This window comes from Anser cygnoides, chromosome 2, assembly GCF_040182565.1.
Source record: "Anser cygnoides isolate HZ-2024a breed goose chromosome 2, Taihu_goose_T2T_genome, whole genome shotgun sequence".
NCBI lineage: Eukaryota > Metazoa > Chordata > Aves > Anseriformes > Anatidae > Anser > Anser cygnoides.
This window is the reverse complement of record NC_089874.1, coordinates 50,288,908-50,311,297: the sequence shown is the minus strand read 5'-3', so window position 1 is coordinate 50,311,297 and position 22,390 is coordinate 50,288,908. Positions and strand designations below refer to the sequence as shown.

Here is a 22,390-nt window from a genome sequence, read left to right as displayed (position 1 = left end):
TGGGTTTTGGAACCAGCAGGGGCGCTCCTGCTCGTGGGACGCCCGCCACTGCGATCGCGAATAAATTCCTGCTTCGCTGAGCTCCTCGCCTGAGCCCAAGTTCTTGGCTACGGAGTGTTTCTCACAATTTGGGGCTCGTCCGGGAGCCAGTCGCCTACTGGGGAGCCCCACCGCCGCAGCAGCAGGAAGGCATGCCCCGCTGATTTCAGCGGTCCTGTGCATCGACGGCGGCGGTTCTGCGGAGAGCTGACAGAGGGCCCGAGACTGATGAAAGAGGCAGGATCCGTGAAGGAGTGGGGAAGGGAAGAAGGCAGGCACTCCGGCTTTGAGAATCGATCCGGTAACTCTGTGCACAGACCAAGGTAAGAAATAGGAAGTATTGCCTTGGGGGTCGGGTGAGACTCTGTGTGCCGTGTGATTGAGACGTACTTTTGTACGGAGCGAGTGTGGAGTCCTGATCCGCGGTTCCGCAGCTCCGCGAGGGGCGCGGCCGGAGACGGACGAAGCGTGAGATGAGGGAGAGAAAGGAAGAGTCTCGGGAAATGCGGTGTATGGTAAGCCCTTGCACGGGGAAGTGCTTGGCAATACACCAGGGAAATTTGGTGTGCGGTAGTCCTCGCACGGACGGGACGCCCGCCACTGCGATCGCGAATAAATTCCTGCTTCGCTGAGCTCCTCGCCTGAGCCCAAGTTCTTGGCTACGGAGTGTTTCTCACACCCTCCCCCTCCCTCCCTCGCGCGCCCCCTCCCCTCACGGGAACGCGCGCCCCCCCCTCCCGCTGCCGCTCCCGTTCCTCGCCCCGCCCCGGTCCCGTCCCGGTCCCGCCGCCCTCCCGCTCCCGCCCTCAGGACCCGGCCGCCATAATGAACCCCGGCCCGGCCACCGTAAGCACGGGGCTAGGAGTCACCTCCAGAGCCTCCCCGCGCCGTGGCGCCGACCGCCGGTGTGCCGCAGCACCGCGCCGGGCGTGGGACGGCGCCCCGAGCCCACAGTGCTCGTCAGAAAAGCCCCGCACCGACAACCGATACCCCCGCACCGACAACCGATACCCCCACGCCGACAACCAACGCACAAGCAGAGTTTTAGGCCGGATTCGTGGCCCCGTTGGTCCGGGAAGCGGTCGTCACGCTAAATTCTACCTTACGGCAGGGGAACGATGGGCATCGTGACAGATCGCCGCCCCAGAAAATAAACACAGAAATAAATAATAAAAACGATAACGGGACGTGAATCGTGCCCTTAATAACAGACATTGGGCAGTGAAATCACCGACTTCTGCAACAATCCGTGCTCAGGGAACTGACTAAAACCCCTCCTGCATTGGCCATGTAATAGCTAGGCAAACATCACATAATGCTTCCCTCCCTCACGTACACCAAAGCTATTAAGGCAACCATAGTAGTGTGATAACGTGATTTTTCTCCTCCAGATCAGCGTCAAAGGCAGCTACGCTAGGTTTGCTCATAAGTTCAAACGCTGCTTTATTTATTTATTTAAATGCCATTTTTCTTATTTAGAAGGATTTCCGTAGGGTGACAGGCCTTTAATGACACTCACGACTCAGAAACATTTGCCGATGCAGTCAAACGGTGTCTATTAACGCGAGGCACTGAAGTTAATTGGTATTAAAAATGAGCCAAAACGAAAGGCAAGTATCTGCGTGTCCAGCAGAATGACAGCGATCATCACCATTTGATCAACCTTCCCTGTGAGTTCTATCTGCAAGTTACTTTGAGGTAGCGCTAGAAAGAAGCGGTTGGTCCAGAGCATCCCTGCAAAAAGAAACATCCACGGCTTAAGTACCATCTACTCTTTTGGTATCCTTTTAAGTACTTTTTACCCGTTTCGGACTCCTGCCTTTTCCCGGCTCACTGATGACAGCATTAGTAGCCCCTCAAGCTACTGTCCTACAGCCTTTCCCATCAGTGAAGAGATAGGAAAAACCCCACTACTTCTTGGAAAAGAAAACCAGCAGGTTTTTGAATAAAAGCACTCTCTGTTGCAGCTAGGTACAACGAAAAGAGTTTATGAAATCATTACGGGACATTCTTGTAGAAAACTTCCTCAAGCTTGGAAGAAAAAAAAACATTTCAGCTAAGTAAAACAGAAAATAACTGGAAGAAGTGAAGTATGGCGGTGTTGGAAAAGTTGCTTCAAAGACTTGTTTAATTAAAAAGAAGGAAGAAAGCAAGTCCCTACTGCAATCCCATCTTTGTCAAACTGATGGCGGGCACCAGTACGATGTGTTCAGCTAACACAGGCTGGAAGTTGTAACTGCAGCTGTGAAGTTTACCCAGTAAAAAGACTCCGCAAAGCATTCTAGCAGTTCCGATGCAATCACTGCTTCCTGAATTTGTGACTCACGGTTAACACGGCAGTACAGGAAGAAGTCTGGCATTCACTGTGCTCTTACGGTAAAGAATCTGCACTGCGCACACCATCCCAAGCCAGGTATGCGCTCCTAACAGGAAAGGACGATAGGCTGATAAGTCTCAGCAGAGGGAAAAAGACATCAGAGAACTACTTTATAACAGCAGCACGCGGGCTGCAACCAACGTTCTCTTCCTCTCATCATTTTCATTTCTGTGGACTCCAAGAGAATACACTCCCAACATTTTTCAGCTCTGGAGAACAAACAGCCCAACCAATCTCATTCACTGAACTACAAAACTGGTATTTTCGCTATCTAGTCCGGAAAAGGAGGCGCACGTCTCTAACGTACAGTGTAGAGACCTTGTTAATAGGCAAAGTCTGCATAAAATAGGTGGCCACAGCCTGATTTTCTGACGTTCAGGGCCTTGGGTCACACACCACCACAGTATCAGACTTAATGAAGTCACCAATCTATGTGGGCCCCTCATTACACAGGTCACCTGTTATGGACCAACCTCTCAAAGGCCAAAAAACAGCACTGATACTGCCGGGCCAACACATATCTGTAGCATCCCATTTCTGGGTGACAACACAATGAATGTTTCCACAAAGTACTCGATGCAACCTAACTACTGTGTTTGGTGATGCAAAGCAAGCCGTGTCAAAGCAGCGTAGCACCCAGGCACATTCCTGGAAGATGTTTTGCTGCTCACGTTGAAGAAAATAGATAAAAAAATCCTGTGCAGTTTGCGCTTCTGAGCTCAAGTACCACAGCTATGCACTACAATTGAAGTGGCATCAAACCTTGTAAGGTTTTGAAGCTTCAGCACTGCCATCCAAATTCAAGGAGGCTGCATCTATTATCTTGAATTTGCCCCAGCTCAGTCCCCTGAAACAATTCCATAGACACGTACAAGCAACCCTTTTCCCACCCAGATTCTTTGCTTCATCTATTCCACCTCTACCTTGTGTCATATTCTTATTAATCTGCCCCTCAAAAGACTCCCTGGCTCACACAAAGAAGCAACCCAACAAATCCCTGTTCCCCGCCACGTTGCTTTCATGCTTTGGGAAGAGTTAACTGCAACAGCTCTAACTGTGATGCCACCTCACCCCCTCCACCTATGTGAGGTTCTTTGCCTTCTGTCTCCTCCTACGTGTACACCTGCACTAGAACCAGGAAGAATGTGCTTCCTACAATACTCCAAGAGCCTCTTCTGTTTCAGGATGTCATCATTTCAATTCAGGACTGAAAGTATTCCTAGCAAAAACCCAACAGCTAATAGCTAACAGAAGCAGTTGCTGGTGATCAGCTACAAGTAACCTGGAAGTACTGAGGAGTCACAAAAGAGAATTTGCATTACATTTAAGAACAGCATGCAGCTTAGGACCACTGCTTTCACTGACTACACTAAGCCATAAAAAAGAATTGGATTCTTACCTGCCATCACAGCAATTATGGTTTATGTTGCCCCCAACATATGTATATAATGTTGCCCCCAACATTATGTTGCCCCCCTGTTGCTGCAGGAAAAAGTGGGCACAGGTGTTTCCACAGCAAGGCCTGTGAGTGTCTCCCATACATACTTCCAGTCTAAGCAAGCACATGAAAGGCTTGGCTTGTCGCTTACCTAAGGAACCAGGAAAACAAGGGAAAGCTAGATTTTGCTTGTGTCCTAATGCCCATATAAAAATAAAGACAGATGAAATACCCTTACTACCTTGTTAAATTCCATAAGCCGGAAGAGAACGTGCTGCACACAGGCACAAGTAAAATCCCTTGCTGGCAGGTTTGCAGAAACAAATTTTTTATTTACACAGGCAAGTCTATCTTTAGACCCCATTTAACTCTTTACATTTCTCGAATATTTACATGACTTCATGATGCTCCAGGAAGAGAGTGATGAACAAAAAGATTACAGAAACTGTCAAAAGCATAGCAAAAAAAACCCAACCTGTCATTGTGCTTTAAAACTTATGAGCTAGAATAATGTAGAAGAAATGTAGTTTTAGCACTTTGGTCCTAACGGTCATGCTCTAGAAGACACTTAAATAGCAGAGGGGATTTCAGAAGTGACCATATCCAGAGGTTGCCAGTGACAATTCATGAGTGAATCGTAGAGTTCTTCGCTTGTCTCCGTGAATTGTCTGTTCACTTCATCAACATCCAAGTAGAGCTGTGGATCTGAAAATAAAAGCCCGGTAAGTCCAAGTATCAAATCTGAGGCATGCGCACAAAAAAACTTCACGTGAAATGGCTAATAAAATGTATTTTAAGCTAAGTGTAATAAGCTATTAGATCTACTAATTTTAGTGAGGTATTTAGTCCTCTAAAATTTTGAGCCTCACAGCTCCAACTTTTGGGAATTTGTATATTAGAAGGCTGGGACTAGAACCGTCTTTCAAGATAAAGACAAAGACAATGTTTAAGATAGTAAAGATAACGTTTAAGGATAACCAGCCATGAAACCTAGTAGATTTGTGAACTTACATAAAACATGTCTTATTCAAGGTTTCAAACTGAATGTAATATTTTTATGTGTTTTATGTTTTATGTGTTTTTATGTGTTTTATGTTATGTTTTTATGTGTTTTAATGTGAAGTACCTTGCGTTCTTTAATATTCCACATCACCTTAGTAAATAAAATAGGTGAATGTCAACTTTGGATGCGAGAATTAAATTGAATTTTTAGTGTTTTAGAAGTATATAATCCTATCACCTTTTTAATAGAAGCGTGCTTTGGAATACGTTTATGATACCCTGATGTTAGAAAGAGTCGATGCTGAAATATACACATTCAGCTAGGTTATATGTAAATTTTGAACTGGGACGGTAGGAAATCAGGCTGACTTGCCGTAGCTTGACAACTAGGCTGATTGTCTAGAAGGAAGAGTGACTCAGAATATCTAACAGACAGCTGGTTAAATGTGAATAAGTGCAGGTGACAAATAGGAACACGAGATGTTTTCCTGTGTTTCAGCAAGAGAAGATAAAGAAACTACTCTGACATAAGCTATAGGCTGTTTTTTGACCTTTCTTGGTAGAAGGCTTCAGCTGTCAATACTTTCATGTCTTTTGCCAAATTCATTGAGCAAAGCACACCATTTTAAAATAAAAAATAAGCATCGTGTCGATGTAGGTTGGTACCTAGGTCTTCTCGCTGAAAGGGCGAACAGCAGGTTTGCAGCTTTTTCTAGTCCCCCATAGAGACAGGGACTGACGTGTGCTCAGCAGGTTTTCCAGAGAACTTTTGTACAGCTGAGAGTAGAGTTGCTGGGCTTTAGCAATATAACCTGAGTGCACTAGAACTTTCTGGTGTGTCTTCGTAAAACATACATGGGCAGAAGATCGTTAACTCTTAGAGCAGCCTTTGGGGAATCTTCCAGGTTTAAAACCTGTGCGATTATGATCTGTGCTGGCCTCCAGCCTTTTACCAACATAGAAAAAAGCTTTGTCCGTACAAATGTACTGATGTTTATGCGGTCCTCTTTTATCTTAGCATGAAGGAAAAAAAATCTGCATTGGAAGCACAGTATTAACTTGGTAAGTTTGCTGAAAACTACTTGCAGCTCTGTGAACAGTTTTCAAGTTTGTAGGTGATACTTGGTTTTCAGTCTGTACGTGAAGTTGATCTATTTAAAGAAGCTGAAGTCATGCTTATTTTTCTGTATTGAAGAACTTGAATTAGTGTGATCTTTATTGTTAAAGTTCTGTACGTACTAGAGGCATTTACATGTAGCATACGTCATTTTGGCAGATGTTGCAGTTTTAAAAAATACTTCATCGTCACTGCTCTGGCCCACAGAAGATGAAAGAACTCATTCCCTCTCGCAGCATTCTGCAGCTAGCTCTAAGAAACCTGCATTCGGTTTATCTGCTTTTGGAGGACTGTGTCCTGTAAGTACTGCACAGTATTTCTTTTAATCAGTTTGAATGTGTACCTGTTTTTCTATCCACTTATCGTACTGTGTTTCCGTAGGCATGTGGAAGCACGTCTGTTTTTAAGGAAAAGCAGCTTGGGTTTTCTCCATTTTACCCCGGAAAGACGGCCTATGGTGGTGCAGCTGCAAGATCTAGGCAGCGAGAGACAGAACCTTATCGGGTATGAGAAAAGTAGTGTAGTGGGAAATAGTGATGGAAATAAAAAAAGCAGCACTGCCAAAGGAGCTTGGAGCAGGGAGCTGAATATGTGGTAACAGTTGCTCTTCTGCCCTCTTGGTCTACAAAAATAGACGAGATTGATTTCTGTTTAAATTCTTTTATAACAGTTTTTACCACAGGTAATACTTGTCAGAAAGAACAAGAATGGCAGTTTGGGCTAGTTGTTGGTAGTTGGGGTTTCCTCTGTTGTTAGGTCTTTCAAAAAATTCCATTTAAGTGCCATTGTCTGCCTCTGACTACATTACGTTAAAATAACATGATGCAAAAAAACCAATGACAGCCTAACTTTGAAAACTTGTGTTTATGGTAGCAAAAGCTACTGTAGTCAAACCTGGCTAATATTTATCTGTGGATCTTCTTTTCCAAGCATGCCTACATTCATGCTATGGATATGTTGTATAAGCCTGCAGTCTTTGAAAATATCTAAAATCAACTTTGCTGATCCTTTGTTCTTCTGTTACACAGAGGCATGCAGGACTAAATGCAGTCTCAAGATAAGCAGTAACATGCTTTCTGTTTTGAACGATTCATATAGTTCTTGAAGAGAGTTATTTGCCCCCAAGAGTTCTTGGAAATAGCAAATAAAAACTGCTGACAACTCTGATTAGCTAGAGCTGAATCGAAACAGAAAATCAAATCAGGTTTGGTAGGAATGTATTTAAATGAAAGTGACTTTTATCGATAAATCAAAAGGAATTTTAAGAAAATGAAAACGCGGGTTTGCTGGCTCTGTTCTGACAGTCCATTTCTGCAACGGAAAAAGGGCAGTACAAGTACCTCACTTACGGGAAACCTTGAAACCTTGTGGTGCAAAGCTGGGAACCCTCTTTGGTCGGCTATTTTTGTTTTTTACAATATTACTGCATTATGGTAAAAAGAGGAACCAAAATACTAGGCTTTTAAAGGAGAGAGTAGCTTGCTTCTTGCTGCTTGCTGTGAATGACAGCAAGGTACTAGAGAGTCCAGCGAAGGGCCACCAAGATGATCAAGGGACTGGGAGCACCTCTCCTCTGAGGAGAGGCAGGGACTGCTGGGCCCGTTTAGCATGGAGGAGAGGAGGTTCAGGGGGGATCTTATTGGTGTATATAAATACCTGAATGGATGGTGCAAAGAGCATAGAGAGCCATTGTGTTTTCAGCGGTGCCCAGTGCCAGGTCAAGAGGCAACAGGCACAAACTGAAACGTGAGGCTCTGTCTGAACATCAGGAAATGCTTTTGCACTGTGCGGGTGATGGAGCCCTGGCACGGGTTGCCCGGAGAGGCTGTGGAGTCTCCCTCTTCGGAGGTCTTCAAGAGCTGACTTGACATGGTCCTGGGCAACCTGCTCGGGGTGGCCCTGCTTGAGCGGGGGGGTAGACCAGGCGATCTCTAGAGGTCACTTCCAACCTTAACCATTCTGTGGTTCTGTGAGTCTCACTTGTGTTTTTCTATGCTGCGTGGTCTGCTTCCTGTCTTCACATCGTGTGATAAGCACAGTGTGGTTATATGAGGGGTTTAACCTGGGAAGAAAAAAAGTCACACCAAAGGAAGTTTTTGACTGATATTTGAAGTTGGGTGGTGCAAATACACAGTTTACTTTTTCAGTGTAATGTTTAGATCTGTTACAGTTTAAATCAGATCTTTATCTTTTAAGACAAAGATTTGCAGCCAACTTTAATCTTGGGGGAAAGGAGGAAGCAAGAGAGAAGTAAAACTAGTTCCTGGTTATGATTGTATACACTGATTTTAAGATGGTACACTTAGACCATCGTGAAACTCTGAGGTCTGTGTTGTTACTGAAAATGCTTTCTGTACCACCACAAGCCTTTTCTTGAGTTCTGTTTCCCTGATTACTGCTTCGGAGGCCTTAGCAGTCCTAGCATCATCCGTCTTGACCTTTTACAAGTACGGAGTTCTTTTATTGCTCGTGCAACAAGCACATGCAAGATGCACTGAGGCCCAAGGTAAACTTCATTAAACTCCGAATGTATTCTCTTCTTTATGGCTTGAACTCCCAGTGACTGCATTTTTCTCTGTCATCGGAATATATTGATTGTATCATCAGTGTAGCCTTGGGACATAAAATACATGCCTCCTTAGCTGAGAATTGACCATTGTAACACTTAAAATGCTAATTTTTCAGGCACAAAAGAGAGCGAAAGCTAGACAAGAAACTGTGCGGCCCCGCGCTACCTTAAGTACCGCTGCACGGTGCATCTTGGAGGCAGTGGAGAAGCTGTCAAGCTCTTTGTTGGTAAATAGCACATCTTTTAATCTGTTTTTGCTTCATGTGTTTATAAAACTTAGTAAATGTGCCATCAAAGGATAAAGATAAAACTATTCTTCCTTACGTTGTGGCCGGTTTAATTTAGTGCGCTATTTTTTCAACAGGATGCTAAAAGAATGGCATCTCTTTTGCCGCTGTGTTGTATAAGTTGACCATGAACCCCCACATTTTTGTTGCAGGGAACCCTCTCTCTCAGGAAAAAAAAATTGCCCTCTAATATTTATGCTTTGTTTTTTCCCTTAGCCTCCGGACATAGATAAACCGGATATTACTGACTTCCAGTCCAAACGAAGAAAGGTAAGAACCAATAATGTCTTAAGCTGAGGTAGATAACTTTTTCAATGCTTTATCACTATTAGAAAAATTTTCTCAAACCTTAGTGACAACATAGACATCAAATCAAGTTAATATTGGCATGTATCCACAATAGATGATGGGCTGTGAAGATTACTCAGGTTAAGAATTATGTTATCTTTGTAAGTTGAGAGCAGCAACTCTAGAACACACCAAGTCGTTTTATCTTGTCCCCCAACTTGGGGTGAAGCTGCATATTAAAATTCCTGTTGAGGCAAGTTTTCTCTTGAAGAAATGATCACAAATAGAAAAATGGTGATTGAGTGGTCATATAGACTTTGTACAGACTTCCGTGTTCATTCGGGCACAGAAAACTAGTTTTTCTGCTTTTTATCACCATTCAAAGTAAAGACGAGGAAAATCGTTAATTTCCGACGCTATAAATCTTACGCTCCTAAATTCCTATTTGGAGGTAGCACAGAACTGGTGATAATGCTGTGGTAAAGCATGACTTCCTTTCATTTTGTTTAAAAAATGAAAACTAGTCATCTTTTTTTGATGACTTTAGTTAGGGGTATCATTGGGCTTATTAAATTGCAAAGCCCTTAAATGACCACTTGAAGATAGGTGCCTAAAGGAAATAACAAGATGTGCAAACTTTTCATCTTCTGTTCTAATGAGCAAAGGGACAGTGTCTCAAGAAGTTTCTGTGCTAATTCCTTGATTGGATGGATGTATAATTAAGTTTACAATCACTTCAGAGTTTACAAACATCTCAGATTTCCTGGACCATCTTTTCACCATCTGCCAAATTACAAGGGCATGGAGAAGTGAAGTATATCATAAATATTATCCAAATAACTAAAACCAAATCTGGTGTGAATTCTCAGTTATATTATAGCAATACACCTGTGATAAGGCATTAAGAAAGATCTGCCAGATTTGCAACAGAGAGCCTGAAATTGTCAGCCACTAAATGAATGTTGCACGCAGCTGTCAGTGGGTGAAAGGAGATAGATTGTCTATTCATAATATTAGAATTCATAATGGTGGCGGGAGAAGGGTAGCCCGTGCTGAGAAGCAATTATTTGCTGAGGCAATTATTTGCTGAGAAGCAATTATTTGCTTGCGTGTTTTCCTGCTAAAGTGAACATGCGGTTGACGGAACACTTGTGCACTCGGGCTAAACTTCTGCAGTGGGTAGCAGTGATGTGGTATTTTTCTTATTTCAAGGAACTGTACCAGGCAGAATAGCTCTTGGTGTATTGAATGCCTAACTGGGGGATTTAATATTTTTCTTTTTTACCTTTAAAACCAGCAATGAACCATCGTTCACTCAAAGTAGATTTGTGAACTTACATAAAACATGTCTTATTCAAGGTTTCAAACTGAATGTAATATTTTTTAGAAAGATGCATTTTTGTATACTTTAGAGAGAGTGTGAATCCTATTACTAAGAGCTGGGAGATACTGTGAAATTAAAGCTGCAGCGTAAACAAAAATTTCCTGTTGGTATTGATTTGAACAATAGCATGCTTCCTAAGACTGTATTTTCTGATCCTTAAGACCGCAGGCGGAGCCATCGGTAAATCTTGTAGCCTTTAGGCTTTGTTTTCTGTCTGACAGTTCAGTTAAGTCAGTTTTGCAGAACACGCAGTGGTCTGTGTTAAAAATTAACTCTGGTCTGTGAAAATGCTTTGAAAAGGGAAGTCAAACCCACTACTTGAAGTGCATCTAATGCACATGTAAAGCATTGGATCATATTTTAATGAATGAGATTATTGTAAGATTGACAAGGTGTTTTTTTTTGAGTGTGTTCTATTGTTTGTGTAACTTTGAAGAGGGAAAATGTAGGGAATGTGAAGCCCAGAAGCCTGTATAATTAGTTGCTTAACACTTCGAATGTTAAATTAATGAATTAAGCTACTGAAAAAAAAAAATCACAGTGTGGGCAGAGGAAAAGATAGGAGCATATTCTAGGAACATGGGTTATTTTAATTATGGTAGCATGAATTATTTTGTCTATGAAGCTAACTGCCAAATTTTGAAATGGAATTCAGTCAGACTTTGGCTACTTATATATAGCTTTATGGATTTCGTTACTGGTTTTCTGGTGATTTCCCTCTACAAGTTGAACGGTCTTCAGAATTTTCAAATTGTATTCACTGAGTGCCAAGACCGATGGGGGGAGGTTTATAGTTCTGTAATTTGTTTTCATCAATAAATATTGGAATTAATTTGGGTGGACGTAAGGATAAATTGATTGCTGTTTCCCTTTCAAAGCTGGAATCCCAGAATGCATTCCAGCCTCCACCTGTTAAGAGACTTGTGACACCAACGGTAAACCGTCAACCGATGCGTTATACGCCGTATTCTGAACCATCACCGACTTCAACTACTCAGTCCAGCAAAATTTGCCAGAGAGTAGACACAAAGTTCCAAGTGAGTACATTTTTGAGTCCTTATGTGCCTGGTTTTTTTTTCCAGTCTTGGAATGTTTCTCAAACCAATTGTTATCCTATCTTTGCAAAAAGTACTGATAGTATGTTTGAGGTGAGCTTTAAGGCAGTGGGAACCATTGTGAAATAGATTGAGCTTTTATGGATTTAATTCTGTTTTTGGAACACTCAGTGTCTTGTGGTTGTTTTCACGATGTCATGATGTGCTATTGAGTCATCCTGTTCTCAGTGAAAGAATATTAAAAGACAGAAATGTTTTCCTTCTATATTCTCATGTACACAAAGGTGTCACTGATGAAACATGCTCGTGTTCTGTGTAAACTATTCCAGGTGAGCTATGTGCTCCAAGTGAGAGTTCTGACAATGTGCTGAGTTATCGGTTTTGATTGCTTTGGAGTAGATGGAGTCTGATAAATTTTCCATAAAATTAAATGGGCATCTCTTTCTGCGAAAACATCTGTGTTTCCAGTATCGGTCTGAGTGTACAAATGACCACGTGTTAAGTGTATGGGCTTTTTAGGCTGGAAATCAAAGTGGACAGTAATACTGGTTGCTTATTGCTTTTAACTCTTTCAATCTCTGTATTGTTTAGCCAGCACAATCTCCATTTGGTAAAGTTCTAAAATGAATGTAGCAGCAACTGCTTAGTTTTTTGGGGGGGTAGAGTTTTTTCGTTTTTTTTTGCTTGTTTGTTGATAAATGATAGAAAACAGAAAAGTATGTCCCTTTTACGGGGTTGGTAAACACAAGTTTTGATGAAAACTCTCCCCCCCACACGCACAATTTTTGTTATTTTGTTTAAATTAATTACTTTCTTTGTTAGAGGATTTGACAAATTTGATTTAGTGTTCTATCAGTTTGTCCTCAATGCTGAGTGAAGCAGTGATGCTTACTTTAGCCCCAAAATTTAACTGAACTGTACCCACAATGCTGAATTAGGGAACAACGTTAAGTAGGTGAGGTGTATTCAGTGCTATAAAATTAAAAATAAATAAATAAAATAAAAAACACAAAAAACCACATGAAGTGGTTGTTGGTACTTTGTGTATTCTGTACATAGTCAGCTAACTCTTGAACTAAACTTAACTTGCAGGGGATGAGAGAGAAGACTTTGCCTGCAGAACAGCGAGCAGAACCATCTGAAAGGTATGACATCTATTAATTTAAAACTTACTTGAAGGAAGAAAGAAATCTCCTTTTTCAGTACGGTCTGCATGCCTGTCTTTTTGGAAAGGTGGTGACAGTTCTCAGTAAAAGGAATGGGAAATCCAATGAAAATTTTGTGTTTTGAGGGAGCTGCAAAGTCTGGATTGTGTTTGAAGATCAATATAACTTTGAGAAAATTGTTGTTTTTATGAAAGGAAGGAAGATGAGCAAGAATAAAACTACTGATACACCACTTTTTATCCCGAGTTTATCTTCTGAGTAGGATACGAAGATGGGAAATGAGGCACGTTATAATGCTGTATCCACAGAAAGGATCTTTGCTATTGGAGGCCTAATTTTTTCCTTCTATAGGAAATCTGGCTCATTTTGTAGTTTAACTAAATCTGTAGCGTTACAAATTTTGCTTTGACAGATATTTCATGGTTTATAACTCAGTTTACTTATAACAAAATAATTTGTCCCTCCTAATGTTCCCTAGGGGAAAAGCTATTAGTTTTAGCTATTTAATTGCTTGCAGTTTGAAAGCTCTGTCCTAATGGGATGATTCTTTCTGAAGTATTCTTTAGAAGGTGAAGTAGGGGAAGTGAGTTACGGTTCAGGAGGATGTTTACTGATGTGTTTTTTTCTTTATTTTTTAAGCAAAAACATGGAGGAAGATTTATGATTTATTATTCTTTTTTTAATACTCCTTTCATGATGAAGTTAATTGTCTGCTTTGAGTTCACATGAAGACCATGTGTTCTTTAGAATCATTTGAGGCCAAATGCTAACTCATCTCTAAAATAAAAAAAAATCCAGCAGAATTAATTGAATTTCTTCTTGAGGAGACTGCTTTGTGTTATACTGCTTTCTTGGTTTAGGTCAAATGAGTTATCCTCCAGATAATATTGATGGCTTTTCCTTCTGGGCAAATGGTGTTTTGGGTAATAATGCTTGAGTTAAGAGACTTTGCACTGGGTTTTTAGGGGGTTGCTCTTTTCAAAGAACAGTAGCAGGGAATTTTGTTGACTCTATGCTCATCTGCCAAGCAATTCTTGTGTGACCATGGGCATTCTCTGGCTTGCAGAAAGAACTCAACACTTTGTTTTGGCATCTAAAAGTTGGACTTCACAACAACCACCTTTTTAGGGGTGGAAGCGACTGGCTTTAAGATTCTGGTACAGGTGCAATCAGGTGCTGGGTTTTAATTATGCTTTTTTCAAACTGTTCTAAATTGTCTCTGTTAGAACTCCTTTCTACTTCTCCATTTAGGAAGGAGATACAGAAAACATACTGCTTTTGATTTCGTTCACAAAGTTTATTGCAATACCCTGCCTTTTGTTTGTAGAGTAGGTAGTGGGGGTAGTGTTTTTTGTGACGCTGGTCTCTGTTGGGTGCCATGTTCTGGAGCAGGAGCACCACACTGATCTGCTGGCAAGAGTCCCTTTGGACAGTTGAGTTGGAATACTCAGTAAATCTCTGGCCCACCAATGCTATATATCTACGTGTGTGTGTGTGTGTGTATATATATTTTAAACCTGAGTCCAATTGTAGATTAGACTTGCTTGAAGGCTGACAACTGTCTTTGCCCCCTTGAAGCTCACAGGTGTTAACAGAAAGAGGAATATGGGCTGTTACGGGCAAGCGATAGTTGTCTGAATGAAGATCTATTTTGATGTAAGACTTTTTTCAGAATTCTAATGGATTGACAGTTTGGATTAGAGAAAAGTCTGAGCATATGCCTTAGGGATCTGTCTTCCTCTATGCAGTCACAGTGCTAAGCAGGCTGTTGTCAAGTATTTGACAAGTTTAGACCAGTTCTCCTCCTCAGTATTGTGGGAGTTTGACCTGGTGTCTTCCAGTGCGATCTAATGCACTTTTGTACTGACTGACTGATTGGCTGCAAGATAAGCTTTGATGTCACAGTTTTTCCAGGCATACTTCATTTTCTTGCCATAGTACTTTTGTTAGAGTTATTCCCTATTCCACTTCTGGTTTGGGTTATTTTTTCCCCATTTGCTCTTGGATTAGGATATCTTTCTGGTTTTGAGCTAGGCTTTTTTAAGTACCAGAAAAATGCCTTTGTATGCCTTACAAAAGGGATCTGTATTCATGTCTGAAAAGACTTCTGGAATGTTGGCATACCCAAACACCTCTGCTGTTCCTGCTGATGGCCACATGAAAGCCAGAGCTGCTTCTGAAGCTTAGGCCATATTACCTTGCCACACAAGTCTAAGGCGTCCCTATTCTATCAGAGCTGTTGGCAGTGTTTCCCATGTGTATGTGTGCATATGTGCACTCTTTCTGTATTTTTGTGAGCTGTTCTTTTATATCCCTGCAAAAGATACACGTGCATCGCAGAATCAGAGAACCAGTCCTATTTAAAGGAAGCACTGGAAAATAACAATCTAAATCAGCTCTTCTATTTCAGGTCTTCTGGCTTAGTCATTGTTCCCATGTGAACGGTGCACTTATGTATGTCCTTTTCATTGCTGCTGTTAATAAAGTTTTTCCTATTTAGAACATCAAGTATTTACCAGCGTTTAGCAACTTGTGAGACAGCTTTAGTTTTTTTCTGATCAGCAGGTTTCAATTCTAGGACTAATAACAGCTCTAATATCTTGAAAAAACAATTTGGCTGGTAATTTTTTTTTCTCTTGTTTCCCCCAACTTCTGTACTGTCGTGTGCTAGCAATGTGACCAGCTACAAATTCAGTACTGCTGCGTCCAATGGTCTGTCTTCAGGAGTGAGTAGCGGAGGCGGCAAAATGAGAAGGGAAAGAGGAATACACTATTTATCAAGAGCTGTACAAGAACAGGTAAGTGACTCTTAAATTAATTGCTGTCACTGAGCTTACTGAAGCAACTAGCTAAGTGTGTCAGTTTTATTGCATCATAGTAAATTATAACAATACCGCTTTATTTTTGCATTGTTTTTGTTTTCTTGTGGGTTTCAGAGCAGGCTCCAATTGATTTCCTGTGTTTGAATACCTGAACTTTGCTTATGTAATTTTGAAATTTTTAATTCTCTTACCTTGGAGATTCTTCAAACTATAACATTTCTCGTTAGCAATTGAATGAATGAGTCCTAAGAAGAGAAGTAATGTTTTGGTGAAGGTTTGTATAGTTTTTCTACAGGAATGATACTTGAAACGAGTGCCAAGTATAAAAAGAAAAAAAAAGCTTAATTTTTGGTTTCATATTTAAGTCATACAGAAAGATACAGGCCAAGAGTGTGAAAAAGAGTAGTAGAAGACAGCATTCTGCATGTCTGCTAACGATGACTCAGTTTTTCATACTCACCAAACTCATTGTGAGAGAGTTTTTTTCTCATTTTAATAGGAAAAATCTATTCCATAAAACTATGACCATGAATATTCAGATTATTTTTTCTTTTATTGGATGTTATATAAGCTGCCTGTAAGTTAATTTCAGTATTTACGTTAACATTAAGTATTTAATTAATATTAAGTTAATATTAAGTATTTAAGTTAATTTAAGTTTCAAATCATTAAATGGGACTTCCGGATGATGCAATATAAAGAAATCATAAACGCTGTTGTTTATTCCTGTAACGCAAATAAAATAATGGTCCAAATATCAAAAGTTCCATAAACTTTTCAAATCAAAACTGTGAAACCGATGTAAGCTACAGGATGCACTGAATATCAGTAGTACCAACTTACATCCCTGCCTAGTCATTTCTAAGTAGATCATGATAGTACTGTACAAATTTTGGTCAGATTTCCTATGCCATTTAAAACATAACTCATCCAATCTTAGTAATCAAATAAAGTAAGTGGCAGGGATGAAAACTGAAGTTGTTAAGAGGCTGTTTTCTGATTTTTATATTTGCATCCTGATACATGGTATAGACTGTGTTTACCAGAACACAATCTTCAGTGCTGCTAGTCTGACTTTCTTTGGTGCTTTTTGTGTTTAGTTTGGTTGTTGAACCTACCTGCTTCTTTAAACATTACCTTTTTCCACGTTCACTGCTGTAGTGACTTTGGAAACTTTGGCAGCTATCCTGCCTAATTTTGCAAGAGGAACACTTTCTCACTTGTCTTGAGAGTGTACTCTTAATTGAAGCCATGCGAGGGTAGTTAGAAAGGATGATGCTTCTCCAGAGCTTTGATGACTAAAGTATAGAAAAGAAAGAAAAAAAAATGTGATCTGTGCCTCTCTGTTCTGCACAGGTTTTGAGTTAACTTTCAGTGTTCTTGCTGTACAGTTGTTGAATAGAGTATAATGTGGAAGCAGGCCTGCCATAAATTAAAATGACGTGGTAGACAGAGGTGGGGAGATCGGGATTTCTTCTGGAAACTTGCTTTCTCTTAATTTGTATGGATTTTTGTTCTATTTAATTTTGTTAATAAATTGGGTGCGATGGGGTGAGAAAGTAGTATGTCTTGTATAAGAAAAATTAAAATTTGCAACTTTAGGAAGTGGAGGAACCAGTGCTACCGAAAATACCCCTACCCATCAGTGCTGCATCGCTGCCTCAGTTCAATTCTAGTTTCGTTGGTAGTAGCGCTGTCTCAGCGTCACCGAGCGCTGCTTCAACAGCAGCAATGAGCACGGCAACTCCAGCAGCTGCGACGGGCATGGCAAATCCATCAGAGGTGGAGGGCATGACAGATCCATCAGAGGTGGAGGGCATGACAGATCCATCGGAGGTGGAGGACTTGACAGATCTATCAGAGGAGGAGGTGGAGGACATGATATATACAACGGCGACGTCAGGCATAACATGTTCAACAGTGCCCTCAGGCTTGACATATCCAATAATGGCGGCGGGCATGCCATATCTACTGAAGACAAAGGACAAGGCAAAGTCAACAGTGGCAACGACAAGCGTGGCAAATTCAACGGAGGCGGCAGGCATGGCAGATGCAGCAGCGACGGCGGCGGGCAAGGTAAATCTTTATGCTATAAATAATGTTTACAATGAGTATACTGCTTTATTGCGAGTTGACTTTTTCTGTGGTGCTCATGAAACTAACAAATATTAGTTTCTACGCAGCTGAATGAATTGGGGTTGTATGCCAGTTTGGGGAAAAAGGCATAAATGTTTTGATTCTGCTTCTCTCAGTCTTAGAGCCTGCCAACTCCCATTTAACGTGATTGTATAACTGCTTCAAATGCTGTGGAAGTCTGCGGGGGAAGGGGGGTGTGGACTTTATGCCACGTTATTTATAGTGGTTTTGGCAGGGGTAGAGTTAATTTTCTTCGTAGTAGATGATGCTAGATGATGCTGTGTTGCAGATTTGTGAGCAAAACAGTGTTGGTAAGGCACTGGTGTTTTAGCTGTTGCTGAGCAGTGCTTACACAGTGACAAGTCCTTTTCTGTGTCTCACGCTGCCCTGCCAGCGAGGAGGTCGGGGATGCACAAGAGGCTGGGAGGGCACTCAGCCAGGACAGCGGAGCCCAGAGGACCGAAGGGATATTCCACACCATTTAGCATCGTGCTCAGCAATAAATGCTGGGGGAAAGAAGGGGAAGGAGTAGGGAGTATGTACAGGGTTATGGCATTTGTCTTTCCAGGTAGCCATTACATGCGATGAGTCATTAATGCTACCTCAAATTTAACAACTTTACTTCTTTACTTCCAGTTCTTTTCCCTGTTCCATTTGGAGGGAGTGAGCGAGTGGCTGTGTGGTGCTTAGTTGCCTGCAATGGTTAAACCACAACTTTATTTAAGTTATTAAATTAGAGGTAACGTGGTCATATAAGCCTCACATAGAATGAGCCTAGGGTGCAATAATTGGCATATTATTGCAATAAAATAAACATTAATCTGTTCCAGAGTACTTGAAATATTTTTTGTACGGTTTGAAGTAGACAGCTGCTTTAACATGTTGAGGTGTTTGCTGAAGTTCTTGGAGTATCATTGGGCTGAGTTTGCCGTTCTTCAGCTTCCTGGCTTGCTTTTCCGTGCATTTAGACCTAAGTAGCATCTCCAGCTTTTCCTCTCAGTTTCTGGAATTTGGTTTTGAAGATATTGTCCTATACCCACTTGGAAATTTCCCTGTGTTTTATTATTACTTTTATCTGCAAAATAACTCAAACATCAGGTTTTTCGACGTCACTGCGGGACTTCTGTTGGGTAGTGAATTCAGGTAGTTGTTGCTCTTAAATATAAACCTTTAATTCTTTTGAAAATACAGATACAACCAACAAGTACCGTTAGCAGTCCTGAGTTCGTGTTTTCATCTCCAGTTGTGAAATCTACTGAGGCAGAAGTGCTACCTACGTCTTCTGTAAGTAAAATAATAAAGGAGCTTGACTTTTTTTCTGAGGCATTTAGTAGGCTGTTGCAGAACACTAAAGCAGAATCTGCCTTGATGGAGAAAAGTATGTAGGCTTCTGGCTTATAATTTGTCATTCAGCATGCGTGCTACAAATGTGAAGAGCAGCTTTCAGATTTGGTTTTGTGTGTGCATTCGATTGAAGTTCCTGTGGCTTGAGAATCTGAAAAACCTCTCTTGTTCATAGCAGATTGGGTTTACATTTAGTGTTCCCGTTGTAAAATCGGCAGAACTTTCTGGACCCAGTGGTACTCCAGTGACGCCCTTTCTTACCCTAGGTAACTGAAACTTTAGCACTTCAGATCTGAAGTGCTGATTTTCCTTTTTTTCTTTATTAAATCTTCAATCTGTCCTGTCTGCGCATGCTAGCAATTCCAGGCAGTGTTGGACTTCTGCAGTATTTTTCCAGTGACAGATCTGCTTTTATAATTTTTGTTTTGTTTTGTTGCTTTTTGTTTTGCTTGTAATCATAAAGCATTGCAAAGTAAGTAGAATTTGTGAAGATTCTTATGTGAGAAGCATGAAAGCTGGAAATTCTTGTTTCTAACAAAAGTGAGTATAATCTGCTCTAACTAGGTCACATTGTGAAAGCTGTTTTTGTTTTCTTTTGTTTCAAAAGACACCACCACCTCAACCAACATCAACACACAGAAAGAGGAGGTCAAAGATTTTGCTGGTGGTCCCTTCACCACTGCCCACGTATTAAAGGAAGGAAGCGTCTTAGACGTTCTAAAAAATCCTGGTGAGATAATGAACTCCTTTTAAAAAGATGCTGCAAAAAATACGCTAGCATTTTTTATTAAAAAAAAAACAACACACGACTTATGGTTAATAGAGTATCTGCTATAAATATGAATGTAGGAGAGCATTACATTAAGCGCTGCGTTTGTTAGGGTGCATCTGCCCCCTTCTATTCTAAGTGGTGTTTGTTGCTGGAAGTAAAACTGCAAGATGAAAAGCAGATGGGTTGCATCTCCTTTACGTGTTAGGATGTAATTGTAAATGAGGTACTAAGAGAATTAGCCAGATAATCGGTGTTTCATTTTAAGTAAATACAATTTGTGGAATTGAAAAGGAAATGTTTGTAAAACTCAACACTCCTGTCCCACCTCCAGCCCAGGTGAAGAAAGAATAGGAAAGAGCTTCAGTTCCAAATACATGGCGAAAGCTGCGAATCTTTGGGCCTTAGCTTACAATGGCTCCTGTGGATTAAAATTTAAACTGCAAACAGCAGTGGAGTGTTTTACGTTAAAAACCCTTTTCTGAATTTTGTTTTTAAGCAATTGCAATTGTTTTCAACAGTTTCATAAAGTGTGTCTGTGGAAAAGATATCTTTTAAGAAAAAGGGCTTTATTGAATTTGATCTTTTCCCAAAAGTCTTCTTCTAACTTACATACTTGTTAAGAAGGCAGCACATTTCTCTACTGGAAAGAGCTAAGTGAGAGAAAATACACTGTGCATTTTGTTTAAGGAAAGACCTCTGAGTGAAGTGACATTCACTTTCTTTATCGGTTTAAAAGAAGCAGAATCTAAATCCACATTGTTCAAAGACTTCATTTTTGACTAAAAAAAACCCAACAAACAAACCACAAAACAACTATGTTCAAGGTAGATTTACAAGCAACTTGAGCTGCTGTTTAAGATGCATTTCCTTTAGTCTTTCTGTATTAGTAGCTTGTCTTTTCTGTTAAAATTGCCACCTTTTAAATAAGGAGTTGTCCTGTGTCCGATGCATTTTGAAAAAGATTATAGAAAGTTAGACAGTTGTTCAATTGTCTTGAGTTTTTATTATTTAATTAATATTCAGCATCTGTGGGAAAATACCGTATGGATTGCTGCTCCGAGTACAAACTTCTGTACAGTTACTGGAGTAGATTTGAGTCATCTGCTACGGAAGGAGGAGCTTTAGAAATTTGATTCGATTGGGCATCGCGTCTTAATCAAATTGTATTATTTCCATTCCACGTTGGACTGTCAGATTTCAGTCAGCTACTGTCTGTTTGTACTTGTATCGACCAGTGAAAATGTTGATTTAAAGCTTGCTTGGAAACAAAGAGTTAAATGAAGCTTTAACGAAATGTTCTGTTGTGACCCAGTGCAGCAGATGAAATTTCATCCGTTTCGATAAGATTTCTGAGGACTTCCTGTTGCGCTCGGTCTGAATGTCTAGTTGTAACCATTGGCACCTGAGTTGAAATTTTTGCCCTCTAGTAAAGTCACTTAGTTACATGTAGTGAGGTGCTGCGCTAACAGGAAGACTTTTTTTCTTGCTTCCTAGACTTTGGATTGTTGAAAACACGCTCTTCTACGTCTGCACAACCTACGACAAGCACAGTGGTTTATACTAGGCCTGCAATAACAACTTTTTCTGCAGGTAAAGAGACTTCTAAACAAGCATCGTACTGGCAATCTGATACATGTGACCCTTTTCTGCAAAACAAAGACATAAAGGACAAATGTGTAACTTGTCAAGCTACTAAAGCCTCAACAGTTGAGAGTATGAAACAGACAGTAAGTTCAAGTCAATGCGACACCTCAAAGCCAGCAGCGCCCCCAGCAGGGATGCTGGGCTTTGGAGACAAATTCAAAACAGTACCTGGAACGTGGGATTGTGATACATGTCTTGTCCAAAACAAACCGGAAGCTACAAAATGTATAGCATGTGAGACACCAAAACCTGGAACGGGAGTAATGCCTGCTCTGACATGACCAGTGGTCACAGACAGCTCGGTGACAGTGACATCCTCCTCGAGCAGCACTGACACAACAGCCACTCTGGGCTTTGGAGACAACTTTAAGAAGGCGAAAGGCTCTTGGGACTGTGGAATATGCCTTGTACCAAATAAGACGGAAGATAACAAATGTGTAGCCTGTCAGTCTGAGAAACCAGGTATGGTCCTTTTTTTCCTGTTGTTTCCATCCTAGCCTCTGTGGATCTTGTACAGAATAAAAGTACGTTGCATATATGGAATATTTTAAGCAACACGATTCCCAGGTACGGTTGATGGGTTAGCGGCTGTCTGCAGGATTGGTTTACAGGCACTTCAGAGGTCTCAGCCCAGGTTCCAGCCTGTCGCATAAATTGAACTGATTGTGAAATGTATTAGTACGGAGCTGGATCAATGCAGATACCCCCGGCTTTGCAGCTGGTGAGGGAAGATGGCTGAAGTGGGTGACTTAATTTAAAAACAACATAGTGATTTTTCACTGGCGAAAATGAGAACTCCATAGAAAGAGTTAAAAATGACTGTGTTTTTCTCTTTCAAAAAATAAGTAAAAAAAATTACAGAATGTGGCCAAAATGCCTCTGCTCACCGTTTGTATGTAATTGAGGGGAGGTGTGAAGCCAGATTTCAAGACAGTGTAGTCTTAACTAGT

At 40.9% G+C, this 22,390-nt stretch overlaps 2 protein-coding genes across 4 annotated transcripts in view; one reads left to right on the top strand and one right to left on the bottom strand.

The window, feature by feature from the left end:
* Positions 1–22,390, bottom strand: part of LOC136786324 (nuclear pore complex protein Nup153-like) — a 378,386-nt gene that overhangs the window by 67,428 nt on the left and 288,568 nt on the right. The window lies entirely within an intron of this gene.
* Positions 865–21,902, top strand: LOC136789854 (nuclear pore complex protein Nup153-like). Its single transcript, XM_066990998.1, has 12 exons — positions 865–1,108; positions 6,133–6,272; positions 6,355–6,477; positions 8,659–8,769; positions 9,046–9,099; positions 11,380–11,538; positions 12,649–12,701; positions 15,394–15,520; positions 17,147–17,620; positions 18,872–18,964; positions 19,632–19,754; positions 21,291–21,902. Exons 1-11 carry the CDS (start codon positions 865–867, stop codon positions 19,716–19,718), a joined length of 1,665 nt encoding a protein of 554 aa, XP_066847099.1. The 3' UTR covers positions 19,719–19,754; positions 21,291–21,902.